The 24,254-nt window shown below is 36.6% G+C and overlaps 1 protein-coding gene across 5 annotated transcripts in view; it reads left to right on the top strand.

Moving 5' to 3' along the window:
• PTPN3 (protein tyrosine phosphatase non-receptor type 3) overlaps positions 1–24,254 on the top strand; it is a 150,863-nt gene that overhangs the window by 63,026 nt on the left and 63,583 nt on the right. For 4 of the 5 annotated variants that reach the window (XR_010605752.1, XM_065628028.1, XM_065628029.1 and 1 more), the window contains exons 7-10: positions 262–314; positions 9,969–10,089; positions 13,855–13,942; positions 20,956–21,044. Coding sequence is in view for 4 of the 5 variants with exons in the window: in XM_065628028.1 (XP_065484100.1) it covers positions 262–314; positions 9,969–10,089; positions 13,855–13,942; positions 20,956–21,044 (351 nt within the window). In the remaining variant the exon portion in view is untranslated. Of the gene's footprint in view, positions 1–261; positions 315–9,968; positions 10,090–13,854; positions 13,943–20,955; positions 21,045–24,254 lie in introns of those variants that run through there. The other variant, XM_065628031.1, reaches the window with a different exon arrangement.

Below are 24,254 nucleotides of genomic sequence, written 5' to 3'. Positions count from 1 at the left end.
TTTGCTTTCCTGAATAAGCATATTCAGCAAGAATACGAACATATCTTTTTAGGACTAGTTATTTCCATTCACCTAAGCAGCTGTTACACAGCAACTACCTTTTAATGTCCAGTCCTGCTGTGCTTTGACAATTAAACTTTGTAAGAAAATTCAGATACTCTTTGAAGATAAGAATCTTCACATACTGAACTAATTGCAGAAGTATTGTTAACAATACACATATATATATGTCTAAATAAAAATACTTTCCCGTTTTTCCAGGTTGTCATGCCCCATTAGTTCTGCTGTTGTCCTGGCATCATATGCAGTACAATGTAAGTAACAACCAATTGTTATTTTGTTAATACATGTATTTGACCGACAACCTTCTCTGCTCTTTGGCACTGAAAAATAAGGAAAGATTTCTTTCCTTATCTATTTGTGTGGAATATTCAAAACACTACAGATTATACTTTGTAAAGAACATACAGGTTATTAAAGCAGCCTTCAGACAGTACAAGTACAACAAATGTACTTGTTAGGTCTGGAAAAAAAAAAAAGTTGATACAAGAATACATCATTCTTATTTACATGTGCTTGTACTGCTGACAAAAAGGGCAGGTTTTCATTGTTATTGGAAACAAAATAATGAAACTTTCTGCATGTTAACAGTAGCTACAGGAAAGCATTCCGGGGAAATAAGAGAACAGTTAAGGGGAAGGTAAACTCAACTAAGAAACTCCAGTGTTCTTATGTGATTTTTTTTTTTTTTTTTTAGGGAATTTGATTTGTTAGATAGGAAAAACTGTCTGGCATTGTTTAATATATTTAAGGTGACTCTACATGCAAGAACTTATCTCCTCAACTGCCTGCAACTGTCAAAAAGAAATTCTAACGGTGATATTATAATAGAAAAATATCTTCTGTAGGAAAACCAAAATGAGGCCTGATGCCATGCCTTACAAGCACCCTAAACGAATAGTGAAAAACAGCTGGAGGATCACCTTTCTCATTAGACAAACAAAAAAATGGTTGATGGTTTCATGGAGTTTATATATTTGTAAAAATGATTCGCAGGGGAAGGCATACTGGGATACTTGTGTAATTATTTGGCTTATGTATATTTATCCCATTTCTTTATGGAAAGGCTCACAAGGTCCACAGAAATCACTAAGGTAATTTCTGCTTGAAATAAGGACAAAGCTAAATAATTAAAATATGGTTTTCAGAGGAGAAAGTGCTAAGTTGTTGGTATCTATGAACATCCCGAGTGGCTATGAAACATTCTGTGTTTAAATATTAGTATATTTTATGTTGGTCCTTTTATTAAACAGAACCTTGACCACATTCAAGCTTAGAATGACTGAAATCATAACGAGTTTCCATAGTAGGTGAGAGTCCCAGAGGACATGTGTCCTTGCTCCTGTATCCCTGGGCACAGTAGGGCACATTAAGGCTGAAACACTCTGAACCTTTAGGATTGTTAAATGCAGCACTGCTGACCCCAATTGTGCTAAAGCTCAGAAATGTAAAGGTACATAGAAGAGTGCAAGTATTTTATCACAAAATCAGGCTTAACATTATATTTAAAATTAATTATGTCACAGGTGGTGTACCCTAAATCCCAGAGTAATTCCTGTTTTCCCTTCAGTTTTATGATAGTTCCTTTTTTAGTGCTTCGGATACCTACTGATGCGTTTCTTTGTACTGAAGGAGAAGGTCAGTGAAGATTGTGCAAGGGTGCTAGTATGTTTTAATCTTTTTGTCCTGATGGATTCTGGAATTTCCCATGCAGCTATTTGCCTGGTTCTCCTAACTCGTGATAGTGCTATTATTACCGTTATTTTTTTTCTAAATTCAAAAAAAACCCCCAAACCTCTCTCTTTTGTTAGCTGATGGCCTTTCTGTTGCTGTTTGTATGATGCCTAAATTTATTCTCTGCATTGGCAAAGAATGAAACATTCAATAGGAAGACATATTTCCTTTAAAGAAAAAAAAAATGGTTTTTGTTTTGCTACCAGTTCGTTGCCATCTGCCTGAAGATGATGGTGTAGAAAAGATCCTCGGAAATCTGAGCTTCTAGGTCTCCTTATTGAGTTATGTTTGCTGAGATTCTTGTCAACTTAATGTTTTAAATAAGGAGTCTTTTTAGCGTTTTAATTTCTGATCATACCTCTTTTAAAGAGAGTTGAAGTTCTTGGATATGAGAGATCTACTTATTAAAAAGCACTTGTCTGAAGCTGCTATGAGTCAGTTCTACTTGAGCTGTTTCTTATTACTACCACTTCCTGGTAGTTTTCAGGCTACCATAATGTAGGGGGAAATAATCGTTTTCTGACTAGCTTATGGTTATTTATTTAAAAGGTGGAGCTGCTGTCACTGGGAGGAGGGCTGAGATGTCTCTAATGGTGCATGAAGTCTCCTCTTACTTTTCGACTAGAGGTTTTACATGTGGCAGTTGCACGGTTGAACTTCCCAGGCTTTGTTTGAGCTTCGCGAAGGGACAGTGTGTGGAGGTGGCTGTTGTGCCGCTGGATTGCTGCATCTCTGTGTTGCCCTTTGCGCAGGTGGTTGGGTTCAGCACTGCGGTTCTGAAATAAAGCGCTGACATGTTGCATCGTCCCACTGTGGCACACCCTGTGTTGTCTAGTGGTGCTAAGTTACAAGGGAATACAAGTGGGTGTGAACACTGTCTCAATAGCGTGTGACTAAACTTGATTACGAACACAGTTCAGACACTTGGAGAAGAAGTTGTTAGTTTATTGTCAGTAAATGTGCTTCGTGACTGAAATGATCAGTGGATTTTGAAATTCTTTTTTTAAGAGAATTTGCTAAGATGCATTTCAAATAACGTTGAAGTCATTAAGTCTGAAGGATACCATTTTATGAAAATAACAATCTAATGATAAATCGTACCTCTTGTTTTTTACTAGTGTAAAATGGGAATGTTGTACAGTTTGTAAAATTAAATAAGGGACTTATGCAGTGTGTGTATTGCTTTTTTTATTTAAACTTGTCACATAACTGATTTAGCACCACTTGTTTTCTATCACTTCGTGTATAGTAACTTCCTATTTCCAGAACAGTATTTAAATGACTATTGGTATGTAAGAAGTCCCATGGGTTTGTTGGGAATATGCTCTTATGTGCGTAAATCCTTTGCTGGGTTGGGACTTGAATCTAAAGCATGACAACAAATCCAAAAAAGATGTTATGAATACTTCTAAGGTTTTTGTTTTTCCTGAGCGTCAGTTGCTCAGTCATTCATTTTGACTGGGGTCTTTCTTTTATCTCCTGTGATATTGTTCCCTTCTTACCTCTGCTCTGAGAACCAAGAGGTTTCTCAGGAGGAAAGCTGAGCTGAGCTTAGTGTGCAAGTCCCTCTGGACCTAGGCATAAGAGTTTGTTAAAATTTAGGGAGTGCCAGAAGGCTGAGATCCCAGAGGAGGTGGGCTGTAAGATTTAGAGGAACATCAACAGCCAGCTCCACAGTGAGATTCACACCACATAATTCACCCATGATCTTTCTTCTTGCCTGAGTCTTCTAACTTGCCTTCATTTTGCCCCTCACTCTTTTTATAGAAATTACATTGAAACCTCAGACTGCCTAATTTATGGAGACCTGCCTTTTTCGTGGCTAGCATTTGGGAATTTTTTTCTGTGTGCGCGCGCTCCCCATCCACGCTTTTTTGAAGTGAAATAGTTCTCAGAAGTACGTTGTGAAAGCTGGGAGGTCTGTCAGGTTTCTGCTGCTCTCCAGGGCACTTATAGTCCTTATGCCTCAGAATCGAAATCAGACTAGATGAACAAAGCGAACTTTGACCTGAATCTCCAGTGTTTGAAATTATTTACCAGATGTGTTGGGTAGTCTGAGGGTTGTGTGCATGCCCCATCTGTTCTTCTGAAGCCTGCAGCAATGCTGTTTGGTCACAGGTACCTCTTATCATGTCTTATAGTACCTGTCACCAGCAGTACCAGAGTGTTACCTGTGTGATGGTGATGAAACTGTCAATACAAGAGTCTACTTAAAAAAGATAAATTGAAAAACATGCCCACTTTCTTCCACATGGTTCACTGTGGTCTAGATTGCTGCTCCTGAGCTTGCCAGCATCTCTCTGTGCAACGGCTCTCCTAAGACTGTCCTGATAGTTTATGTATGGCAGCTCTCCAGCTGTTTTGAACTTCTTTCTCTTAATTATATTTAAGAGTTGTAATGAGCAATACAGAGGCCACTTCAGGAGATCATTACTTCAAGTTTATCTGGTGTTCTTCCATGATACTACAAATATTTTTTAAATCTGTAACACTTCAAAAGAAAGTACAATGCTGTAATGCCTTCAGTGGAGAACTGTGTAGCTGAAGGAGCTGACTTTCTACAGTGCCTTGTAGCCATGGTGGCTACTGTTCTTCTGTATTTTAAGGTGGATGAACCTATTAAATATTTCTGTATAACATAACTAAAATGGGGAAAGAACAGTTACCCCAGTCAAGGTCCATGTAGTGCAGTATTATGATAATAAGTAGTAGTCAATGCTGAGAGACAACATATGTGACAGAAGATCAGCATAGTGTTCAGATACATTAGTTCTACAAAACAATGTTTTGGGACTACTGATAATTATTCCCTTTAGGTCTTTTATCCTGTTCCTTGCTCCTACCCACTTCATTTTTCCAAAATGAATAGTCTTTGTACTTTAGGTTGTGCTTTGCTTTTCTCAATATTTCTTCTGATTGACTGTATGGCTTCTGAAGTACATTTTTGAGATGAAGAAAAAGCAACTCAGTAGAGTTTATATTTTCTGATTTATTTATTTCTTGTGTTGTGTGGGTGTTTGTTTTTTAATCTATGGCTGGCTTATGAGTTGCTGATTTTTCTCTTTTTTTTCCCATGACTCCCTTTTTCATTCTGAAGTGGTAAGAGAGAACTTGGGAAACCATCATTGTGTATGGATAATTGTCCTTTTTTTCTACAAATGTTCCTTTGTTTTATTAATGCAAATTTCTCATTCTGTTTGAACACAGTGTGACCAGCCGTCACAAGTGGTCATAAGCAGCTATTTACAGTCATCTCTAGATTGAACCTTTTTTTAAGGGCTCTTGAGTGTGAAGCATTACTTCATTACTTCATTTCAGTGCTTCCTTGTAGTGCCTTTTTATTAAGTGTCTACACTTTTATGTTGGTTCTTCAAAACTGAACTCTGCTATGGATTATTTTCTGACTCCAGAAGCATTTTCATACATAAATACTTCGTAGTTACTGTTTCTCAAAAGTAACTGCTTTAGTTTATGCTATGTAGCACATCGTCTTTCTTCTTTTCTCTATGTGAGGCAAGAAGTGATCTCTAAAATATCTAAACTGATTGAACTGTACAAATTAGGAAGTATCTTTCTTCTTCTACCTCAGTGTTCGTAGCAAGATAAATTGTCATTAGCTTGCGATGTTTCATGCTCAGCATGTCAGTTGATGTTGCTATCTTCATTTGGACATTGGTCAGAAGGCCCTAACTGTATTATAATCCTGGATTGCAATTTTATCTCTTAGTATTTTTAACTATTGAGAAAAGATAAATTAGTTATATAACACGTATGCTAGAATTGTCCCATTGTTCAATTATTTTCTGTTCCACTGGGAACCTGATCTGCTTATGTAATTATCCTCTTTTAAAACCAGGCAACTCGGCTCATTTTGTGCTTTATTCACGTCACCTAATATATTAAACCCTTCAAAAAGTTATGAATTCAGTGTGAAACATGGTTTTTTTTGTTTGTGTTTTTTTTTTTTTTTTCCTGGTGTGCTTCTCAGGTCTTTAGAAAGTTGATATTAAACCTGTTCTCAGGGATTGACTCTTCTAGGCATTCATTTGGACCAAATTGCCCATGTTATCTATAGCTGATTCCCCATCATACTTAGCCAATGAACCGTTCATATATTTGCCTTCTGACATCTGAAGTTACTTGGAATACCCATATGCAGAAGTAGCTTCTGGTGCATACTTTTTTATTGTTGTTTGCAAGCAAACTTTTTAGAATTGGAGACCAGCTTATCTTCTGTTTCCTGAAGCTGGGAAGTATAAAATAGTCACCCTTTAAGTTATGTGAGGCTAAAGGCTTATCTTTTCTACTGTTACACTTTCTGGGGCTGTCTGTGGAAACTGGGCCAGATTGAAATGGTGGTATTTTGGTACTGTTAACATTCAAAAACAACAAAAAAATAATTTCTAAAACTAGAGCCAGACAAATAATTATCTTGGTTGTGTAGCAGAAAGCTTGGATGTCAAAAATAACTTCACGTAAGTAAGAACCACAGGCAAATTTAGCTTGGAAGGGGCTTCATCAAAGTCAGATGAGGTTGTTCAGGGCCTTTCCAGTTCAGTTTGGCATTTCCACTGCTGAAATTTCTGTTCTCTGTCATCCTTTTGGTTTGCAACTTGAAGAAGAATCTGGCTCTGTCTGTCTTGCAGCCTGTCTTTGAGGTAGTAGAAGACAGAAATGAGTTCAGTGCTATCTTGCCCAATGTATAAGCTGACTGACCAATGGTTTCTTGGAAAAAACCACTGAATAAACGAAGCCTCAGTAATTACTGTAAGAGTTATTGGCATCAATGGCTTTTTTTGCTTCCTTATGTATCAGATCTTGCTTCTACAAAGCTCTTTCTCCCCACCATGCTCCCACTGTTAATGCAGCAATATACCTTGAGCTTCCCTTTCTAGGGAAGATGCGTGTGTATCCATAGCATTCCTATTGAAATCTATCAGTGCTACATAAATAACACATGTTCCTGGTCTTCCCTGCCTCTGTATCTTAATCTTATAAAAAAGCGTAAATTTTTTTTTTTCATGTGTGTTAATCATTTCTTTGCCTTCATTCACAAAAGTCTTTTGGCTACAAGGAGAAAGAGACAAAAAATTTATACCCACCACATTGTTCTAATGGAACAAATTATTTTTTAAAAGTCTGAAGATGGCTTGTTTAAGTTTCAGTAAGGCATAGGCTGTTCATATCTTGTGTAAACATATATGATCTCAAGATTTTTGTTTCTCAAGCATTTATAAATTCTTACTGTATTGAGAGCTTGTACGACTACTATTTTGGCAGGTCAACATGGGACTTCGTCCATGGAAAATTATTCTTTGGCTACATGACTATTGCGCTATTATTTTACAAAGAGTTATAAAATGTCCTCTTTTTATTGAATATGGCCTAAAATGAATGGTCTATCATGTTCTCTTCTTTTAAGACTTTCATATTAGATATAGAACTCTAAAATACAAGACTCTGGTATTCAAATAACTGATTTTAATTTTTTTTTTGTTTTTTACTCCTCCTTGGTTTCATTTTCTTTCATTTTACTTCATATTCTTTCCCAGTTATAATGAATTCAAGAGCAACTGTTGACTAGAATGGAGAAAGGTAAAAACATGCTTTTTTTTTTTTTTTTTTCCCCCCCCCAAGAATTTTAATTGAGTCAGTATCTGCTGGCTCATGTTATCAGAGCAGAAGCTGTCAGGAAAAATTCAGGTTAGAAATAGGTCTTTTATTTTTCCTTGCCCTTCTGCTCTCTTCTGGAGGAATCTGGCAAAGAGGTAGAAACTTCATGGGTTTTTCTTCTTACTGAGACCTCGATATGCCCTAACTTTTTTTTTTTCCTACTTGGATAATTAAACCCTGCACAAGATCGTTAGTCTTCCAAGATGTCTACTAATCAGCATTTATAGTTTCTCTTCAACTGTGACAGTTGGCTGGGGGATTGGAGAAGCAAGTAGTACTCTAAACTGCACCCCTTGTTGACATGACCTCAGGTAGCTAGGAGGAAGAGGAAAAAAAAGACCAGAGCAACCTCCATATTTGGAAGATGAGCAAGAAGACCCTACTTCATAATGCATGAAGGAACAGCAGTTGCCCTCTTTAGAGAAGGTAAAACTACAGTAAAAGATATTTTTACCTAATGAAAATAAAATTGAAATGGACAATTACATTGTCTTATGCCTGGAAATCTGGTCTCTTCGAGTTGACAAGAATGTCATGCAAGCTAGCTGCAACAGACCTTCATGGAAAAGATGGATTGTGTTAATGGTTAATAAAGGAAAAAGTCTTCAGTCAACTACTGTCATCTGTGAACATGTGTGTTTTATTTTTATGCTGTTACTAACATACTTTGTTCAAAATTTTTATTTTTTGTTTTATTGTTATTTTCTTAGCTGTAGTCTTGGCAGAGGCTTGGACTTTTATTATACAGATATTCCTAAAAATTACTGCAGTTTTTTGTTATACTTCTGGATCTTCTGTCTTTTTCTTGATATATTTTTCTTCCTCAGAGATACATTATTTGATAGAATTTTTCAAATATGTGTTTTGCTTCTAATGGTAAATATTTAGTCTTTTGCCAGCCAGGTTACTAACTAATTAAAAAAATATGAAGAAAAAATGGCTGAACATTGCAGGAACATCTGCATTCAAAATCAATTACTTACTGTTTATCAGTCCACTTTTTAATTTAAATATTCCCCTTAATGCTGACAATTCGATGTGCAACTATATTAGCTTCTGACCACATTTGCCTAAGAATTGTTTTGTATCACAGTGGTTTTGTTTTCTAGGCCATAGAAAGCCTGCTTTTTGCATATGTAAGTGCAAATATTAGTTCCCCTGCATTACAGATACTCCATAGTTAATTGCAGCTATAAGTTATTTCTGAAGTTCACAACTTCTTCATCCCCTCCACCCCAACCTGAATCATTTAAATCATTCTTATAAAGCTTGTGTTTTCTGGAAAACAATGGTATTGTTCCTAACAGTATACTCTTTAATTTTCATCTAGCTGAGGGACTTTCTATGCTGAATTCTTTGCAATCTATACAAGTGCTTTCTTTTGTGTTAATTCACAAGTTGTACAAATAACTTCTGAGAAGCTTTAATACTTTATAATAACTCTTTCATGCTCCTTAGGGAAAACAGATGAGTACAGGTTCTATTGATTTGCTTAAACATAAATATTTTTTTTAATCTCTTCAACTATTTCATAAAAACACAGATTTCATGAAATACGAGGTTTGAATTACTTGCTTAATTGAAACTAGGTAAATTTGTGGTAAATAAGCAAGTACTTTATTTGAAGCAACCTCCCTGCTGCTCCAAACCTTGCATCTTTACAACAAGTAAAAGGTTTGTGTATGTTTTCTGGTGTAAGTATTGACCTGTCTTTAAAGAAAACTTTCGTGGACTGAGGCTGTACACTTTTGGTCATTTATACTTGCATTTCTTTTCAGATATACCACCAACTATGGATAGTTGGATAAGCTTTCATCTAGTAACTATTTAAAGTATCTACTAATTAATATTTCTGAAGGGATAAAGTTGTAGGGAACCTTTTTTCTTAGTTTTTTTGACTGTAAACTTTTGGTAGGACCTTGGTACTGTTATGTGTAAATCAGCAGTTATTTCTTGTGCAATGTTAAGTAATTTGTGTTCAGCTGAAGCAAGATTAACGACTGAATTTTTGGGACAGAGTCACAGCTGGTAGTCAGAACAATTTTTACCTGACAGTGTGAAGAGTAAATGCTTTCTAAGTGACAGAACTTGTAGTATGTTACAATCAAGTAAATGTATATCAAATTGATTTAATTTGCCATCTCTTTCTGAAGCATTTTGGATTCCTCTAATGTTACGGTACTGCACACCTGTGCTGACATGGCATGTAATGCCTGTCTGGTGGTGTTACAGCTTCTGATACAAAAATGGGGCTATATAAGTAACTAAAAGTCATTCAGTATCTGAGATTATAGTTACGGTAAGCATATTTCGAAAAAAATCTTTCTTCACTGATATCATACATTCCTCTGTGTTCAACACTGCTTGGTCATTTGGAAATAATTCATAATTCCCGCATTTCCCAATATTTGTATGTGTTTTATTGAGAAGAAGGGATTCCTTCTAAATAGTTCTCAATTAACCATGAAAATATTGTGTATGTGTTTCTTGTTTCCTAACAGCACAACTTGGAGACTATAATGCTTCAGTGCATCATCCAGGATATCTGTCAAATTACAAGTTTATACCGGAACAGAACAAAGATTTTCTTACCAAAGTAGAATCGCTACATGAGCAACACAGGTAACATTAACTTTTAGTTGTCTCTCACCTCTTGAGATTTTAAACAAAAAAAAGATGCCAAAAGGAAGACACAAGTTCATAATTGTTCCAGTATAACAGACAGTTTTAGTTTCTAAAGCTTCTATTAAGTGAAATATTTGGGTTTATCATGTAGGTGCTAGACTAATCACATTCAGAGTACGATGCCAATGTGTTAAAACGTTTAAATAAATTTCTGGCTATAACAACCAGTAGATCAGTTAGCATTACACATTACTCCTGGAAACCATCTAGAGCACTGTATTAGATGTTTGAGGAGTTTTTTTGGATCAAGGCCATATGACTATTTTTCAAATCCTATAGACTTTTATTTTTGTCTCCTGAGTGCAATATAAAGGCTACAACAGATGACTCCAGTCAGTCTACTGCCAATTACTTTCTGACCCTGCTGATTTGTCTCTTGTAAGACAGCAGCTTTAGAATCAGCGGTGTTGATCAGATACTCACAAGCTGAATGCAAATATGCCAACCTAAGAAATTTTGTATGAGCACTTGAGCAAATGAAATCCGAATCTATATGGACTTGTTCTCTTTGTCTGTATCTTTACTGCAGCAGAACGTTTCCAATAGACTCAGAAGTTTTTAGAGAGGGCCTTGTAGACGAGCATGAATAAATCTGCTTGTCTTTAGGAAGCAATCATCCCAGAGATCACTGAGGGAAGATTCTGGAGTCATGAAGTGGTTGGGTTGGACTCATGTATTTAGTACTGTCGTAGCCAGAGGTATAAAACTGGTTATGTCCTGCAGAGAACAGGCTAGAAGTTACTGTTGGTCCAAACAAAGGTGTGGTGGGGTCTGTGTGAAAGGCTCCTTTGTTTTCTCGGTCCTTTCAGTGAAATTGATGCTTTCATTGAGTGTTTTTGGTAGAGAGAAGCCTTGATGATGGGAGAAGCTTAACTGCTGTATTTGAATTCACGTAGGTGGTGGTAATTGAAGTTCTGAATAAAAATACTTGAGTAGACTGGACTGTGAAAAATGTTTCTTTGTTTTAGCACTTTTTTTGAAACGTAGCTCTTCAGGCCTATTTATTTCAGAGGGCAGGGAGAGGCAGATGAATCATTGTATATTCTGGCAGTATTTTTTGCATCCTTCTTTGGCATTCATAGTGAATACATGGTGTTGACTAGATCAGTGCCATTAACATAGTTGACAAGAATGGTTCTGGTGTTTACCAGGCCTACTGTGAAGGAAAGACAGAAAAGGATAAATTATCTTTTTACAATTGAGAACAGTGTTGGTTTGGAATGAGATTTCTGCCGATCTGGATTAAATAATATTTGCTGTAGACCATATAGGACATCTGTAAATTATTATCCCTTTTAAATTGACATTCTTAGATTGAGATTGCAAAGCCAGCCCTATAAACATCTGTCCTTTTTAATTCTTTAGGGTCTATCCTTTGGGAAGCTTTCACAAAGGAAAATTAAAAGGCTGGAGTTGCTGAAACACAATACAGGCTTAAGAAGCTATGTTATGTCTTGTATGTTGTAGTTCAATGCAAGGTTTTTTTAGCTAGTTTGTATGTTGTTTTACAAAATCTGAGAAAGTAGTTTTATGAACACATTCATATCAGGCACTATTTAGTGGACAGTACGTAGCTGTTGAGAAAGCAACTGTAGTAATATTGAACTGGTATAGCTTCAGAAATTTTCTTTTTGTGTTCATCCTTAAGTCCATAGGGGTGGATTTCTGTGTGTAGTTTGTTCTAACAAGGTTTTCTTACCTTTTTTTGCTTAGTACACAAACAGCCTGAGGTTTTAGGATCTGGATATTATCCAAATTGTAATGTTTTCTTAGTGCTTGCTAGATCTAGCCATTAGTTTGAGAAGGATGCATTTGAAACTTCAGATGATGCTTATATTCCAGATGATGTTTGTTAAGACTTGGGTATCAAGTGCTGTAAGAATTGGAAGGAGAAACCAAGACTGGTTACCTCTTGACTGTCTATCTTCCTGAGTAACAACGGCTTACTTTGGGATCTAATGGTTTAATTTCCTCTCTAATTGAGTAGAGAGATGCAACAACAACAAGAAAAAAACCTAAGTCTGTGCTGAGATATTTTTCTTGTTGGCCCTTCAAGACACAAGGCTTGGTCAGGTGTAGATGGTGTAGGCAAATTGAGAATTAAAATTTGCAGGCATTAGTAAAATGGTTATTTTGTTGTGTTTTTTTTTTTTTTCTGTACCTTTCTGATACAGTGAAAGAGATAAGGTCTACTAATGTTTTTCAAAATCAAGGTGACAAGTAGTCACTGTAGATGTAGACCTGAGTAAACAGCTTATCTCTGGATTGTAATGAATAGCTCTTTTTTATCTTTGCTCTTTTTTTCCAATATTGTGACATTGACAAGCCACACTGCTGGCAGTGGCTTTCCAGTTCAAGGTGACTTTCAGTTTCATGAAGCATGATGTAATATCTCCTAGAGGGGCTGTTTCAGGGTATAGTATTTTGATGACTTGAAATTGGAAAGGATGGATATTAATTAGAAGTAATAGATGTCCATCTTTTGAGGTAAAGCTCCTTTTAAAAAAGAGAATTACTGCCTTATGTTAAATGCCTTTGTATCTGGAGTTTTCAACATAATACAATGTTATGTCAGCTTTTTACAGGTTGTATTTAAATTGCATTTGTTTAATTTAATTTTATGTGTGTCATTTTGGAAGCTCACGTAGCAAAGAGCTATTTTTACCTGCCCTTGGTTGTAGGTGTGAAAGGATGATATTGGATGTCTTTTCTACTTAAACGTGTGTAGATATTACACACAACCCTCAGCCTCTGTTCTTACAGTGACTCCAACTTGCTGTGGTACCTGAATCGCTGATCTGTGCTGTGAGACCAGGATCACTGTGGGCACAGCACAGTGTCAATAGGCTCTGGCAGATCCCAGGTTGGAGCTGCCTCTTGTCTGGTCGGTTCTCAGCTGGTCTTCGCCTTGCAGCTTATTGAAAGGGGCTGCTTTTGTTATCATGCCTAAAGGAATCTTGTTTATGCCACTTCGCATTCCTCTCAGATGAATAAATGGCAGGCTGCGTGGGAGAACGATCTAGGTAGGGTTTACTTTTGGATTCTTTGGGTTTTTTTTTTTTGAAACTCCTTGTAGATTCTATGTAGCCCTTTCATGAAAATATTAATCTGTTTATTTGAGGTGTGGGGACTTCTGAGTTTTTGTCTCTGGAAAGAAAAGTCTTGGAATCAGGGGTGCTTTCTAGAGGACCAGAAAATAAATTATTTGTAAGTCTTGCAGCACACTTCACATCTAGCAGTGAGAGAAAAAAGTACTTTAGGACTTACAGATTGTTGATAAAATCAGATGGCTTTCCCTCAGTGAGTGGCGTAACTTTAATGTATTTAATCTTCTTTCTCCTCATTTTTAGCACATTTCTGATCCTAATCTTTCTTCTAAATTACTTCCTTCTGAGAGACTGAGCAATATAGAATATTTACACATAAAAAAGCTTTTAAGGCTTTAAATAAAACAGATAAGAATGATTTTTCTGGAAAGAACTGTTCTAGAATGGCTATGGTAATAACATCTCATATAATCTACTTGATTTTTTTTGAGAGGAGTTTAGGAGGGCCTTCAGCAGTGAAGAATCTGTGGCGCTAGATGATGAGGTTTATTTGTCAGACACGAGGCAGTTGGATTTTTTTTTTCTATATTTGGAATAAATCTGTCATCATATCTTTTATATTTGACTATGGTCTGGTTTTTTTTTCCTCTTTTAGTGGCCTCAAGCAATCTGAAGCAGAGTCCTGCTACATAAATATAGCACGAACACTTGAATTCTATGGAGTGGAATTGCACAGTGGTAGAGTATGTTTACATTGTGATTTTTCACTTGGGGAAAAAATGCCTTTTTAATATAAATTAAATAGCAGCAAACCCAGCAGCATTTAAGTATTTACTTTATTGTGTTATTTTTAATTCAAGATTTGAGTAATTTTTCAATAAATTCTGTGTAACATAGATGCTGGAATTTTGACCAAACATAAACTCCTTGAAACAGTATCAATGTATTTTTAAGGTAAATTATTTCAATACTGCAATACATTTTACTTAATAATTTTACTAAAGTTTATGAATGTCTTAGCATGAAAGAAAATGAATGCTTGGAGTAGTGGTATGATGTAGTTGGCAGGTATTTTAAGAGTTTACTTTCTCTAAATTTTCCAATGCAGTGTTAAGAGTATAGAGATTTATTATTATTATTCCTGTATTCCCTAACTCCAGGTTAGATCTAAGCAGGATTTAACAGCATGGAAGATGACCACTAAAAATGCATTTCAGATCTTTCAGATACAGGGTGCTCATTGATAAGAAACAAGTCTTAGTACTTCGCTGGTTACTGGGATTTAGTTGTTTGATTACACTAGCTATTAGAGATGAATGCCTGAAATACTTTTTTTTTTTTTAATTGTGTCCTAGTGTGCAAGCTATCATTTGTGCTTTTATGTAATAGCAAATTATTTTGATATAAAGCTTGTAGCATAAAAATTCAATGAAGTGTAGTGCAGATGACTGAATTCCTAAATGAAAATGACTACTGTTTTTCCTAATATTTTTCTAAGATATGTTAATAATCCTGACACTGAGAATTTTAGTGAAAAAATGATCCATTTCTGTAATGATGAAAAGGATAGAAAAGGTCGTTTTCTTCAGCATGGGTTTTTTTTTCTGGTTTTTCGTTATGTCACCACAAGTAAGTGAGCGTTGCATAAGATTTCTAAAATTTCCTAAAGTACTCTGGTATAAAGCCACTGTAATTACATTTATATTAATGAAACATAATACTCAAAACAGTAGAGACCTTTTTAAGGATGGGGAAAAGTATAAGGAAAGGAGGAAAAAACTGAAGTGATCAAAATATGAACTGTCTGTGCTTCTACCATCTAATATGAGTATCAGGAGAGGCAACTGTTATGTGACAGCTGTTAAAGGCGATCATATATCCTGGTTCACATGCATTGATTGAGGGTAAGTAATCTAGCATACATGAACAGATTTCATGTATTCTTGTGTCTTCTAACAATGTAAAAGCCTTCCCAATTTCTAATAAGGTGATTACCTTTAAATAGTAAACAGGCATCTTATTAAATCTGACTTGGTCCAGGTTTGTTATCTGACCATTGGGTCATCTGTCACCTTTCTGCTGTATTGAAGAACCCTTTACTGTCACGCTTGAGATTTCCCTATATGCACTTAACTTGATTATGCCTTTTAATTTCTGTTGTAGCCTAGTATTTTGATAAGCCAACTTAAGTCCCAAGACTTTCACCATGCAACTATTCTCTTAATATTCGTGGATCATAGAATGTCCTGAGTTGGAAGGAACCCACAAGGATCATCAAGTCCAACTCCTGTCCCTGCATAGGGCAATCCCCCCACCATGTGTCTGAGGGTGTTGTCCAGTCTCTTCTTGAATATTGTCAGACTTGAGACTGTGACTGCCTCCGTGCGGAACCTGTTTTCCAGTGTTCCACCACCCTCTGGGTGAAGAACCTTTTCCTCATGTCCAGCCTAAGCCTCCCCTGGCACATCTTCCTGCCATTCCCTCAGGTTCTGTCATTGGTCACCAGAGAGAAGAGATCATCCCCTCCTCTTCCTCCCCATCTTGTGAGGAAGCTGTAGACTGCCATGAGGTCTCCCCTTAGTCTCCTCCAACCTGAACAAATCAAGTGACTTTAGCCACTCTTCGTATGGCTTCCCCTCTAAACCCTTTACCAACTCCATAGGCCCTCTTCTGGACGTTCTCCAGTAGTTTAATATCCTTTTTATCCTGTGGCACCCAGAGCTGCACACAGTGCTCCAGGTGAGGCCGCACCAGAGCAGAGCGGGACAATCACCTCGCTCGCCCAGCTGTCAATGCTGTGCTTGATGCACTCCAGGACACGGTTGGCCCTCTTGGCTGCCAGGGACACTGTTTGCTCATGTTCAACTTGACATCAACCAGAACCCCCAGATCCCTCTCCATGGAGCTGCTTTCCAGCATCTCATCCCCCAGTCTGTACGTACAGCCAGGGTTGCCATGTCCCAGGTGCAAAATCTGGCACTTGCCCTTGTTGAACTTCATGCGGTTAGTGATTGCCCAATTCTCCAATTTGTCCAGATCCATCTGCAGGGCCTCTCTGCCCTCGAGAGTGTCAACAGCTCCTCCCAATTTTGTGTCATCAGCAAACTTACTAAGTAATCCCTCAAGTCCTGAGTCTAAGTCATTTGTAAAGACATTAAAGAGTGCTGGGCCTAAGATGGATCCCTGCAGAACCCCCACTAATGGCTGGTCTCCAACCCAACATAACCCCATTTACTAGAACCCTTTGAGCCTGGCCCGTCAACCAATTGCTCACCCACTGCACTATGTGTTTATCCAGCTGTTTGCTGGACATCTTGCCCAGGAGGATCCTGTGGATGAGGTGCTGTTTCTGGAAGTTCTTCAGTTTCCCATATCACTCCTAGGATGTAGCAAGCCTAGTTGTAGGCCACCGAACTACTTGCAGGATGTCAGTAGTGGTCATACCGGTGCCAGGTGGTGAGGGTAGTTTAAAGTGGGTTCAGACATTTTCAACTAAATTAAATTTCGGTGCAGTGTACTGGTTGGCTCTGAGTAGAAATACGTTCTGGAGATAACTGCTTAAACAGTGTATTTTTTTTCCCCATATGTTGTTTCATATTCAATGACCTGGGACTCACGGGTTGTCAGAATATTAGTCATGAGCCCCTACTCTGCCTGACACCAAACTGTATGATCCGAATCAAATGGAGTGTAGATTTGAATCAAAGCCTTTTCTATTCCAGGCTGCTAACATGCAGACCGTCTTGCTACGGTTTCAATCCAAATTAGTATTTTTATCACAATTCAATTTTTTGGAAGGATGAAAATGTTTGAAGTGGTCTCTGTTTTCTCTAGAACTTGGAGTGAACATCTAGACAATTAGAAGCTGCTAGGAAGGAAGCACAAAACAAAACAGAACACGTGATGCCACCTTTCAAATCTGTGTTTTGATATAATTTGAATGTTTAGTTTTGTTCTTCCTCTCCTTTTTCTCAAAGTGGGTAAGAAAAGTACAGAGAAAGATAACTATCATTAATGTTTTAGGGAAAAGCCTTCTGTAGCAGGTGAGCAGCATGGAGAACATGAATAATGAACAGGTTTGTTTGTTCATTTGTTTTTTGGTTTGGTAGTATAAGATCTAAGGAGCTTCAGTCTCCCTAGAAGGAGATAGGTTTAAGCAAAAGGAACTTGTTCTATATGGATGCAACTGAACTGTGGGGGTTTCTGCTATTTTAATGGATGCCCAAGGTGAAATAGGTATCAAGAGCAGTTAGGTAGTTCAGTGGAAGAATGATTCACTAGACTCCATTAAACATATCAAAAGCTTCTGATCCTGGATATCCTCTAGCTTTAAACTACCAGAAGCTGAGAAGGAGATTTATTAGTAGAGGTGTGTGAGGTTTTTTGGTTGGTTGGTTTGACTTTTTTCAATGTCTCTGGAGCTTTGTACTTCTAAAACATTGATTACAAGTTGTTGTTTGGACTGAATGCCATGAGACAAACCTTTCAACCAACATGTTACCATTGATTATGCCCCTGAAGGCCTGTGATAGCAGTGAATTATATCAGTGGCAGCAGTGAATTATATCGAAGTGGACATTCTCAACATAGTCTTCCATTTGTGAGTGTTTTGCCTGTGCTGCAGTAGTCCTGCAGAAATTACTCCTCAACATTTGGTCTCATCTGGTAGCCCGTGTTGGCTGTAAATGACACTTTTCTGAAGTTTGAAACAGTTCATTTCTGAAGTTTGTAGTGAAAGTTAGATACCTCCCACCAATATCCTGCTTCTTAAGAGGTTACCACGTTACTCCCCAACTTTGGCAGGGATATTTGCCATGTCTCCTGATATCCTCCCCCCCGCTTAGTACTGGTCTTAAATCACTCCTCCAGTTTTGTCAGATCCCAGTGGTTTGAACAGATTTAGCAGTGACCAGTTAAGCTATGGCTTTTTGAAAGGCTTTATCTCTGTGAATCCTTAGGATTCAGCTCTTTGCTGCTAAAATTGTCTTAGTCCTCTTAGATTGTGTATGGCAGAGGAACCAGGTAACACCTTGTTTTTAAACTAATGGCCAGAAGAAGCTGGTGCTACTGCACTGGTGGTTGAGTAGGATACTTTTTGATGTTTCTTGAAGAACAGATTAATATCTGGTTTCCTTAATTTTAATGTTTTATGGTACAAAGTTAAATAGTAATATTTTGCAGAAGCGTGAGCTTTCTTTTTAGTAGCTTGCTAAACATGAAACTTCCATTAGTGAATTAATGTGAGCTCAGTTTTCATTACTACATTCTCTGAGGACAAATCTGAACTGCTAAAATTGTAATATTCAAAAATGAAATAGTGTTAAGAAACTCAGGAAAGTGAATTCAAGACCTTAAAACTGTACTGAGATTTCTTGAAGTTCTAATCTCCTTTTGATTCTGGACCACTATCTCATCTGCTCAATAATTAGTCTGATATTAACTTGTATATCATTTTTACTCAGAGAGATGAAGTAAGGAAATTTGTAGAATCAACAGTATTTTCATATCTGCATAAGTCCAGATGGTAATTGTGAATGAAATCAAATATGATTCAGTATTTGACTAGCTAGATGCCTGGCATGATAATTTTTATCTTTATAATTTTTTTATGATCTTTATAAATAAACAGGTAAAAAGAAAAATATATGAATGTTCTTTCTTAGTTGTGCAACTTAATAGCATAGATGTTTTGAAAAGGAAATAACTGCAGATCTACATCACCTTTCTTTTGGGAGACCTGTTTCTTTATGCTTGTCCAAAATCTTGGTTTTGGATTTTTTAGGTTTAACACAATAGAATTCATTACAACAAATAACATGGGAGATTAGTGTTTTGGACTGAGGCAGAGGGGGGTGGGGAATGAACTTTGTTCTGACAAAGCTCCTGGAGAAAATAGAGTAGTTTAGCCTAATTAATCCCTACCAAGTGTTTAGCTAATCCTTTATTTCTTCTAAGTCATGTAAGTTTTCGGTTTTTTTCTCCTAAAGCTGTTTTTTTTTCTTCACAGGTGTTTTTTGAGTTTTGGGGGAGTTTTTGGTTGGTTGGTTGGTTTTGGTTTTTGGAGGGTTTTATTTGTTTGTTAAGGTTTGGGCTTTTTTTTTAAAGCAGAAACCTGGAGTAAGCTACAAGTGCGTAATAATACAGGTTTCTGCCCTGCTGTATGGTTGGCTGTATCACGGCAGGGGCGGCTAAATTACATGCGATTCATCTCCTGAAATACCTTCATTTTCTCCCCAAGTATTAAAATAGTGGGGTGTTGATTTTGGGTTCCTCTATGATGCTGGCATAAACTGGCATTATAGGAGCTGCTTCTGATTGAGATTCAACCAGCTCCTCTAGCAACAGTTCTTGGCAAAGTGGAACAGCAGGTTGCTGAGGATTATTAATAATTTCAGCTGATTCTGGGCTACCTTGAGTGTATTCAGACTGTTACCCACCTAAAGATTTTCTTTTATTATACTCTCAGAGATCTGACTGTTGCTATCATCTTGTCAGTATTCATTGTTATGCCACTATGTATTACATAGGTTATGCTCATACTCTATGAACTGCTGTGGTATTTCACTGGAGGTTTATAAATCACATTGCAAATTAGGTTCAGCTTCATTCATTCATATGCCTGTATCACACTTCTATTCAACTATTTTAAAGGATTTATTGTAGGCTTTCTACAGTATTGTTAGAGCTCATGCTACCTGTTCTATTCTTCTGTACCTTACTAACATAAAGAAATTGGGATTGGGCATACAAGAAAACTGTATATTAACTGAGCACAGACTACCATCTAGAGGAGCAGCTAAGCTACTGGAGGCTTTAAGAGAATCCATTACCTTTGGCCATACATTACAAAATGGTCTGAAACTACTTTTGAGTCAAATCTGATGTTTTAACCAATGGGTTCTATAGTTACATGTAAATTTATGTACGTGGTCAGCTCTGTTTAGAAATCTGTGTAATAACATCTTAGTGTGTGTCAGTCATAGAGAAACAGGAAGCCAAGGTTTGTAACTTTTGTAACATCAGCTTAGATTTAGACTCAAATGGACCATTCAGTGTCCTCCCCCTGAACTTTTTTTTTCTTCTTTTAACTCAAGTGTTTGCTTATATAAAAGCATGTGCTACCTCGTGGGTATGTCAATACCTATAAAGGACTGTAGATTGATGGATTTGTTTTTCCAGTTGAGTGTGTTAAGCTAATGTCTAGTTTTTGGTTTAGTTAACAATGGATTCAGTTCAGCGTATCCCATATTCGTGTACATGTGTATATTCCTCTAGCATACTTTCATATGCAGAAGAGTGGTCACCTGCTGCCCAGTCTTCGTTGGCAAGACCTTTTTGGAAAAAAATAAGGAATAATTTCCTCTGTCTTTTTAAACAGCTTACAATCAGGACATTTGTGTACAGTTCCCAAATTTCTGTTCCATTTGTGTGACTGATCTTGGGACATACTTTAACTTCTTTCCCATGGTTAAATTAATACAGCTGAACTTGAAAATCTAGTCTGGTACTGACCTAAAGAGTGTCTAGTGTAGTAAGTTAAACATTACAAGGCGTGTTAATGAGTGAAACTTCATAATACCTGGTAGACAACATCAAAGGAAAGATGTGCATGAGAAAATAAATCCAAATATGTGATTGAATTTTTGCATCAGGAGTAGCAATTTAAGTATTTAAAACTTGAAAATTAATTTATAAGTGGATAAATGGGAGTGACACAAACCTTATCTGTGTTCTTAACAGTATTTTTCTTTTGCAGGATCTCCATAATCTAGATCTCATGATCGGGATTGCATCCAGTGGAATTGCTGTATATAGAAAACTCATCTGCACAAGCTTCTATCCCTGGTAAATTCCTTTACTAGTAAAGAAATATGTCTGGGCTTTTTAATCTTATTTCCATTTGCTTTAACATTTATTCCAAAGAAGCCTACAGTACAAAAATTTGTTCTTTATGGGGTATCGTGGTATTTCTTTGTGTTGAGATAAAAATGAAACCTGTTGCCCGAGCTTTTAATTCTCTAAGACTTTTGAACTCCTTGCACTGTGTGAAGTCTTGATCAAGTTAATTCACACACAAGTGTGAGTACATGATTAGGAGGCCCCTGTGGTCTTAGAGATTTGCAGCTGTTATACCTAATTCTATGTCTTCTAAAAAAATATTACTAGTAAAGCTCAACAGCTAATGGTCTGATCATTTTATCCTGTCATTCATCAAGAACATACTTGCTTCTCAGAAAAGAAATGTAAAATGAGTTATTTGGAATTTCAGATTTACTGGAACTAGGATAATATAATTTAGACAAATTTTTAAATGTCATCAAACAAGGCTATATAACGTTAAGAAATTTTGGAGTTTCGGGAGGACAGACCTTTGCATTATTCTCTGATACTAAAAACATTAGAATGCATAATAGTGCTGTAGAAAATAATGTCTATGAAGAAGCAACATGCACAAGAACCGTAATGTGAATGATGTTAGAAATTAGTTAAGCTATAAGTATTTATAGTACTTATGGGCTTTATTAGTTATACCATACTAAAAATGATAACATAAATTAGAAATTACTTGGAGGCTGGGCATTTCCATAAGGTTTTTTTATTTGATCAGGAAGAATCTTTTCAGTGTTTCTTTTTTAAAATAACTATGAATTTGTTTTGTATACTTGATAAAATATAGATTTATCATGTTATGCATAATTTCCTTGTATAATTTGTAACAGTATTTCTGGAGAACATTTTCAGTAGGGTGGTATAGTGTTCTTAATCATGACAGAAAAGTGCATTCTAATGGTTTGTACTTGGTTTATGCTCCTTAATTATACAAAAAGGTCCTTCTTAGCAATATTCCTTAAATACTTCAGTCATTCCATCCTTTTATACTGAACCCAACCTAACAGGTATATCCTATAAGAAAGCAATAAAATTGGTTTAAATCTAAATTTTAGTGGAAAATGTATTGCAGAGTCTCTGGATTTTTCTTTTTTTCTTTGCAGTGTTATGTTTTAACTCACTTGGATGTATTATAACCATCTTAAATGTATGTCAATAGTGCTGTCATACAGCTCAGTGATATCTTGTATTTTTTCATTTCTAGTGCACAATAAAACATAAAAGACTTCTGTCTTTCATCTTTGTGCCCTGAGCTCTACCCTTTCAGATGTTAATCAGCTTCTTTAAACAGCTGCAGGTTTTAAAAAGTGCCATCTGGAGGCACATTTTCTGTCTTCTGCAAGTCTTGTTCTGTCAACTTAGTGACCTAAGGTATGAATGGATAATAGGTATTCCTGAAAGCCACAGCGTTGGCATTTTAAAATCCAGGACTATATGATTTGTTAGGGAAGGGAAAGAGAGCTTTATAGCACACAAGACAGGAGGAATTCACAGCTTCCTCTGCTACTTTTACTTCTGGAGAGCACAGAGGAATAAAGCACAGATGCTATTATAAAACGAGTGCAGAGGAATAAAGCACAGATGCTATTATAAAACATCATTCACAAAAAAAATTCTCATTTACAAAAAGAAATTGAGGGGAAAAAACCCCACAGATTTTTCAGTTCTAACAATTACCACTCTAAAATGTGATGTTTAGGCAGAAATATTTTGAGCTGACAGCTAATGCAATTGTTCCAAGCTTTCCTACTCTCACTCTAAAAATATTTTCTCAACTTGAAAGAAGCAAAAATTCACTACATAGGGGATAACTTTTTCATATTTTCTTTCTGGCTTCTTGAATGAGTTAGTCATAATCCTTTATGCAGACACAGTGTCCATTCCCTGCCCCCCCCCAAAAAAACCCCAAGCAAACAAGGAAAGTCACCAGAGCAGATGAGCTTGTGCTGTATTTGTAGTAGACACTTGAATTTCTTTTTAGACCTCAAAGCGGGATATATTTCTGTAATACCTGGAGTTTTTATGTATCTTGGTTGGGTTGAAGGTGTGCAGGTAAGGAGATTCCTTACAGAACAGTATATGCCTGAGAATGCAAAAAAAAAAAAATTAAGATAGTTGAAATGGTATTTAGGCTTTTTATGTAACACCATTTGTAGTATGTAGTTTTTCCCATGGGCTCAGCAGGCTTTGCCGTAAACATGGTAGAACTCCAGGTGGCAGCAAACACCATCAAAGCACTCTGCAAAACTTTGAGTAAAATACTCTGCAACATTAGTAGATGGTAACAGTACAACTATGCCATATGGTAGCAGTCAAAGGGGACCAAAAGTTTTCAGGAGCAGAGGCAGTGCGAGAGTACTGCCTTGGCAAAAAGAGGATTTTCAATCAAAACAACCTACATAAGATGACTGATCAGTCAGAGGCAGTGCAAGTCAAGATAGGTTTAAAAAATAGCTCCGTATTTAAAGCAGTACTTTATATGTTCTGGAAAGTTATTCTTGGGGGAGCTCAACTGTTTTGTGATAACTTCCAAATTTTTTTTTGCAAGTAAAATATTATCTTAATGGCAAAAAACATTCAAGCACTCTCTACATCAGCAGGTAAGATTATGTATTAAATGCTAGTCATTATAAGCAGTTTCTTTGCTTTGAAAACTTCAGCAAAACTGCTAAAGGAATACATTGCTAGTTAAAATTTAAAAACCGACTTGACAGTCTTACATAGCAAATTTGACAGAACCTTTCCTTCTGAATCTTCCAGTGGCAAAGTATAAGACTTACACCTTAAAGCAACATTTTTGCTTCAAGGCAAAAATAACAGCTGTTAGTACTAAGTACTGGGACAGAACTGCCAATTTGATCAGAAATGAATAATTCTGTTGCCTACTAAGTGACATCTGTTTTGACCCTTGTGAATGACAGGAAGATGGGACCCAAAAGATTTATCGTTATTAATATGCTACAGGTAATGAGCATTTTATAAATAAATGGTGAAATTTAATGATTTGTGAATGTTGAATAGTCACTGAACAGATTATTGCTGAGTGATAAGGGCAGCTGAGCCAGCAGTTAGAATAAGAGTAACTGCATTCTATCCAGGTCATGTTTTGGATGTGACATCTTCAAGCACTCGTTAAATCTAAATCATTTGATACCTTAATCTCTT

This window comes from Caloenas nicobarica, chromosome 2 (assembly GCF_036013445.1).
Source record: "Caloenas nicobarica isolate bCalNic1 chromosome 2, bCalNic1.hap1, whole genome shotgun sequence".
Taxonomy (NCBI): domain Eukaryota; kingdom Metazoa; phylum Chordata; class Aves; order Columbiformes; family Columbidae; genus Caloenas; species Caloenas nicobarica.
Note: the sequence above shows the minus strand (reverse complement) of the source record. Positions and strands in the feature narration are given on the sequence as shown.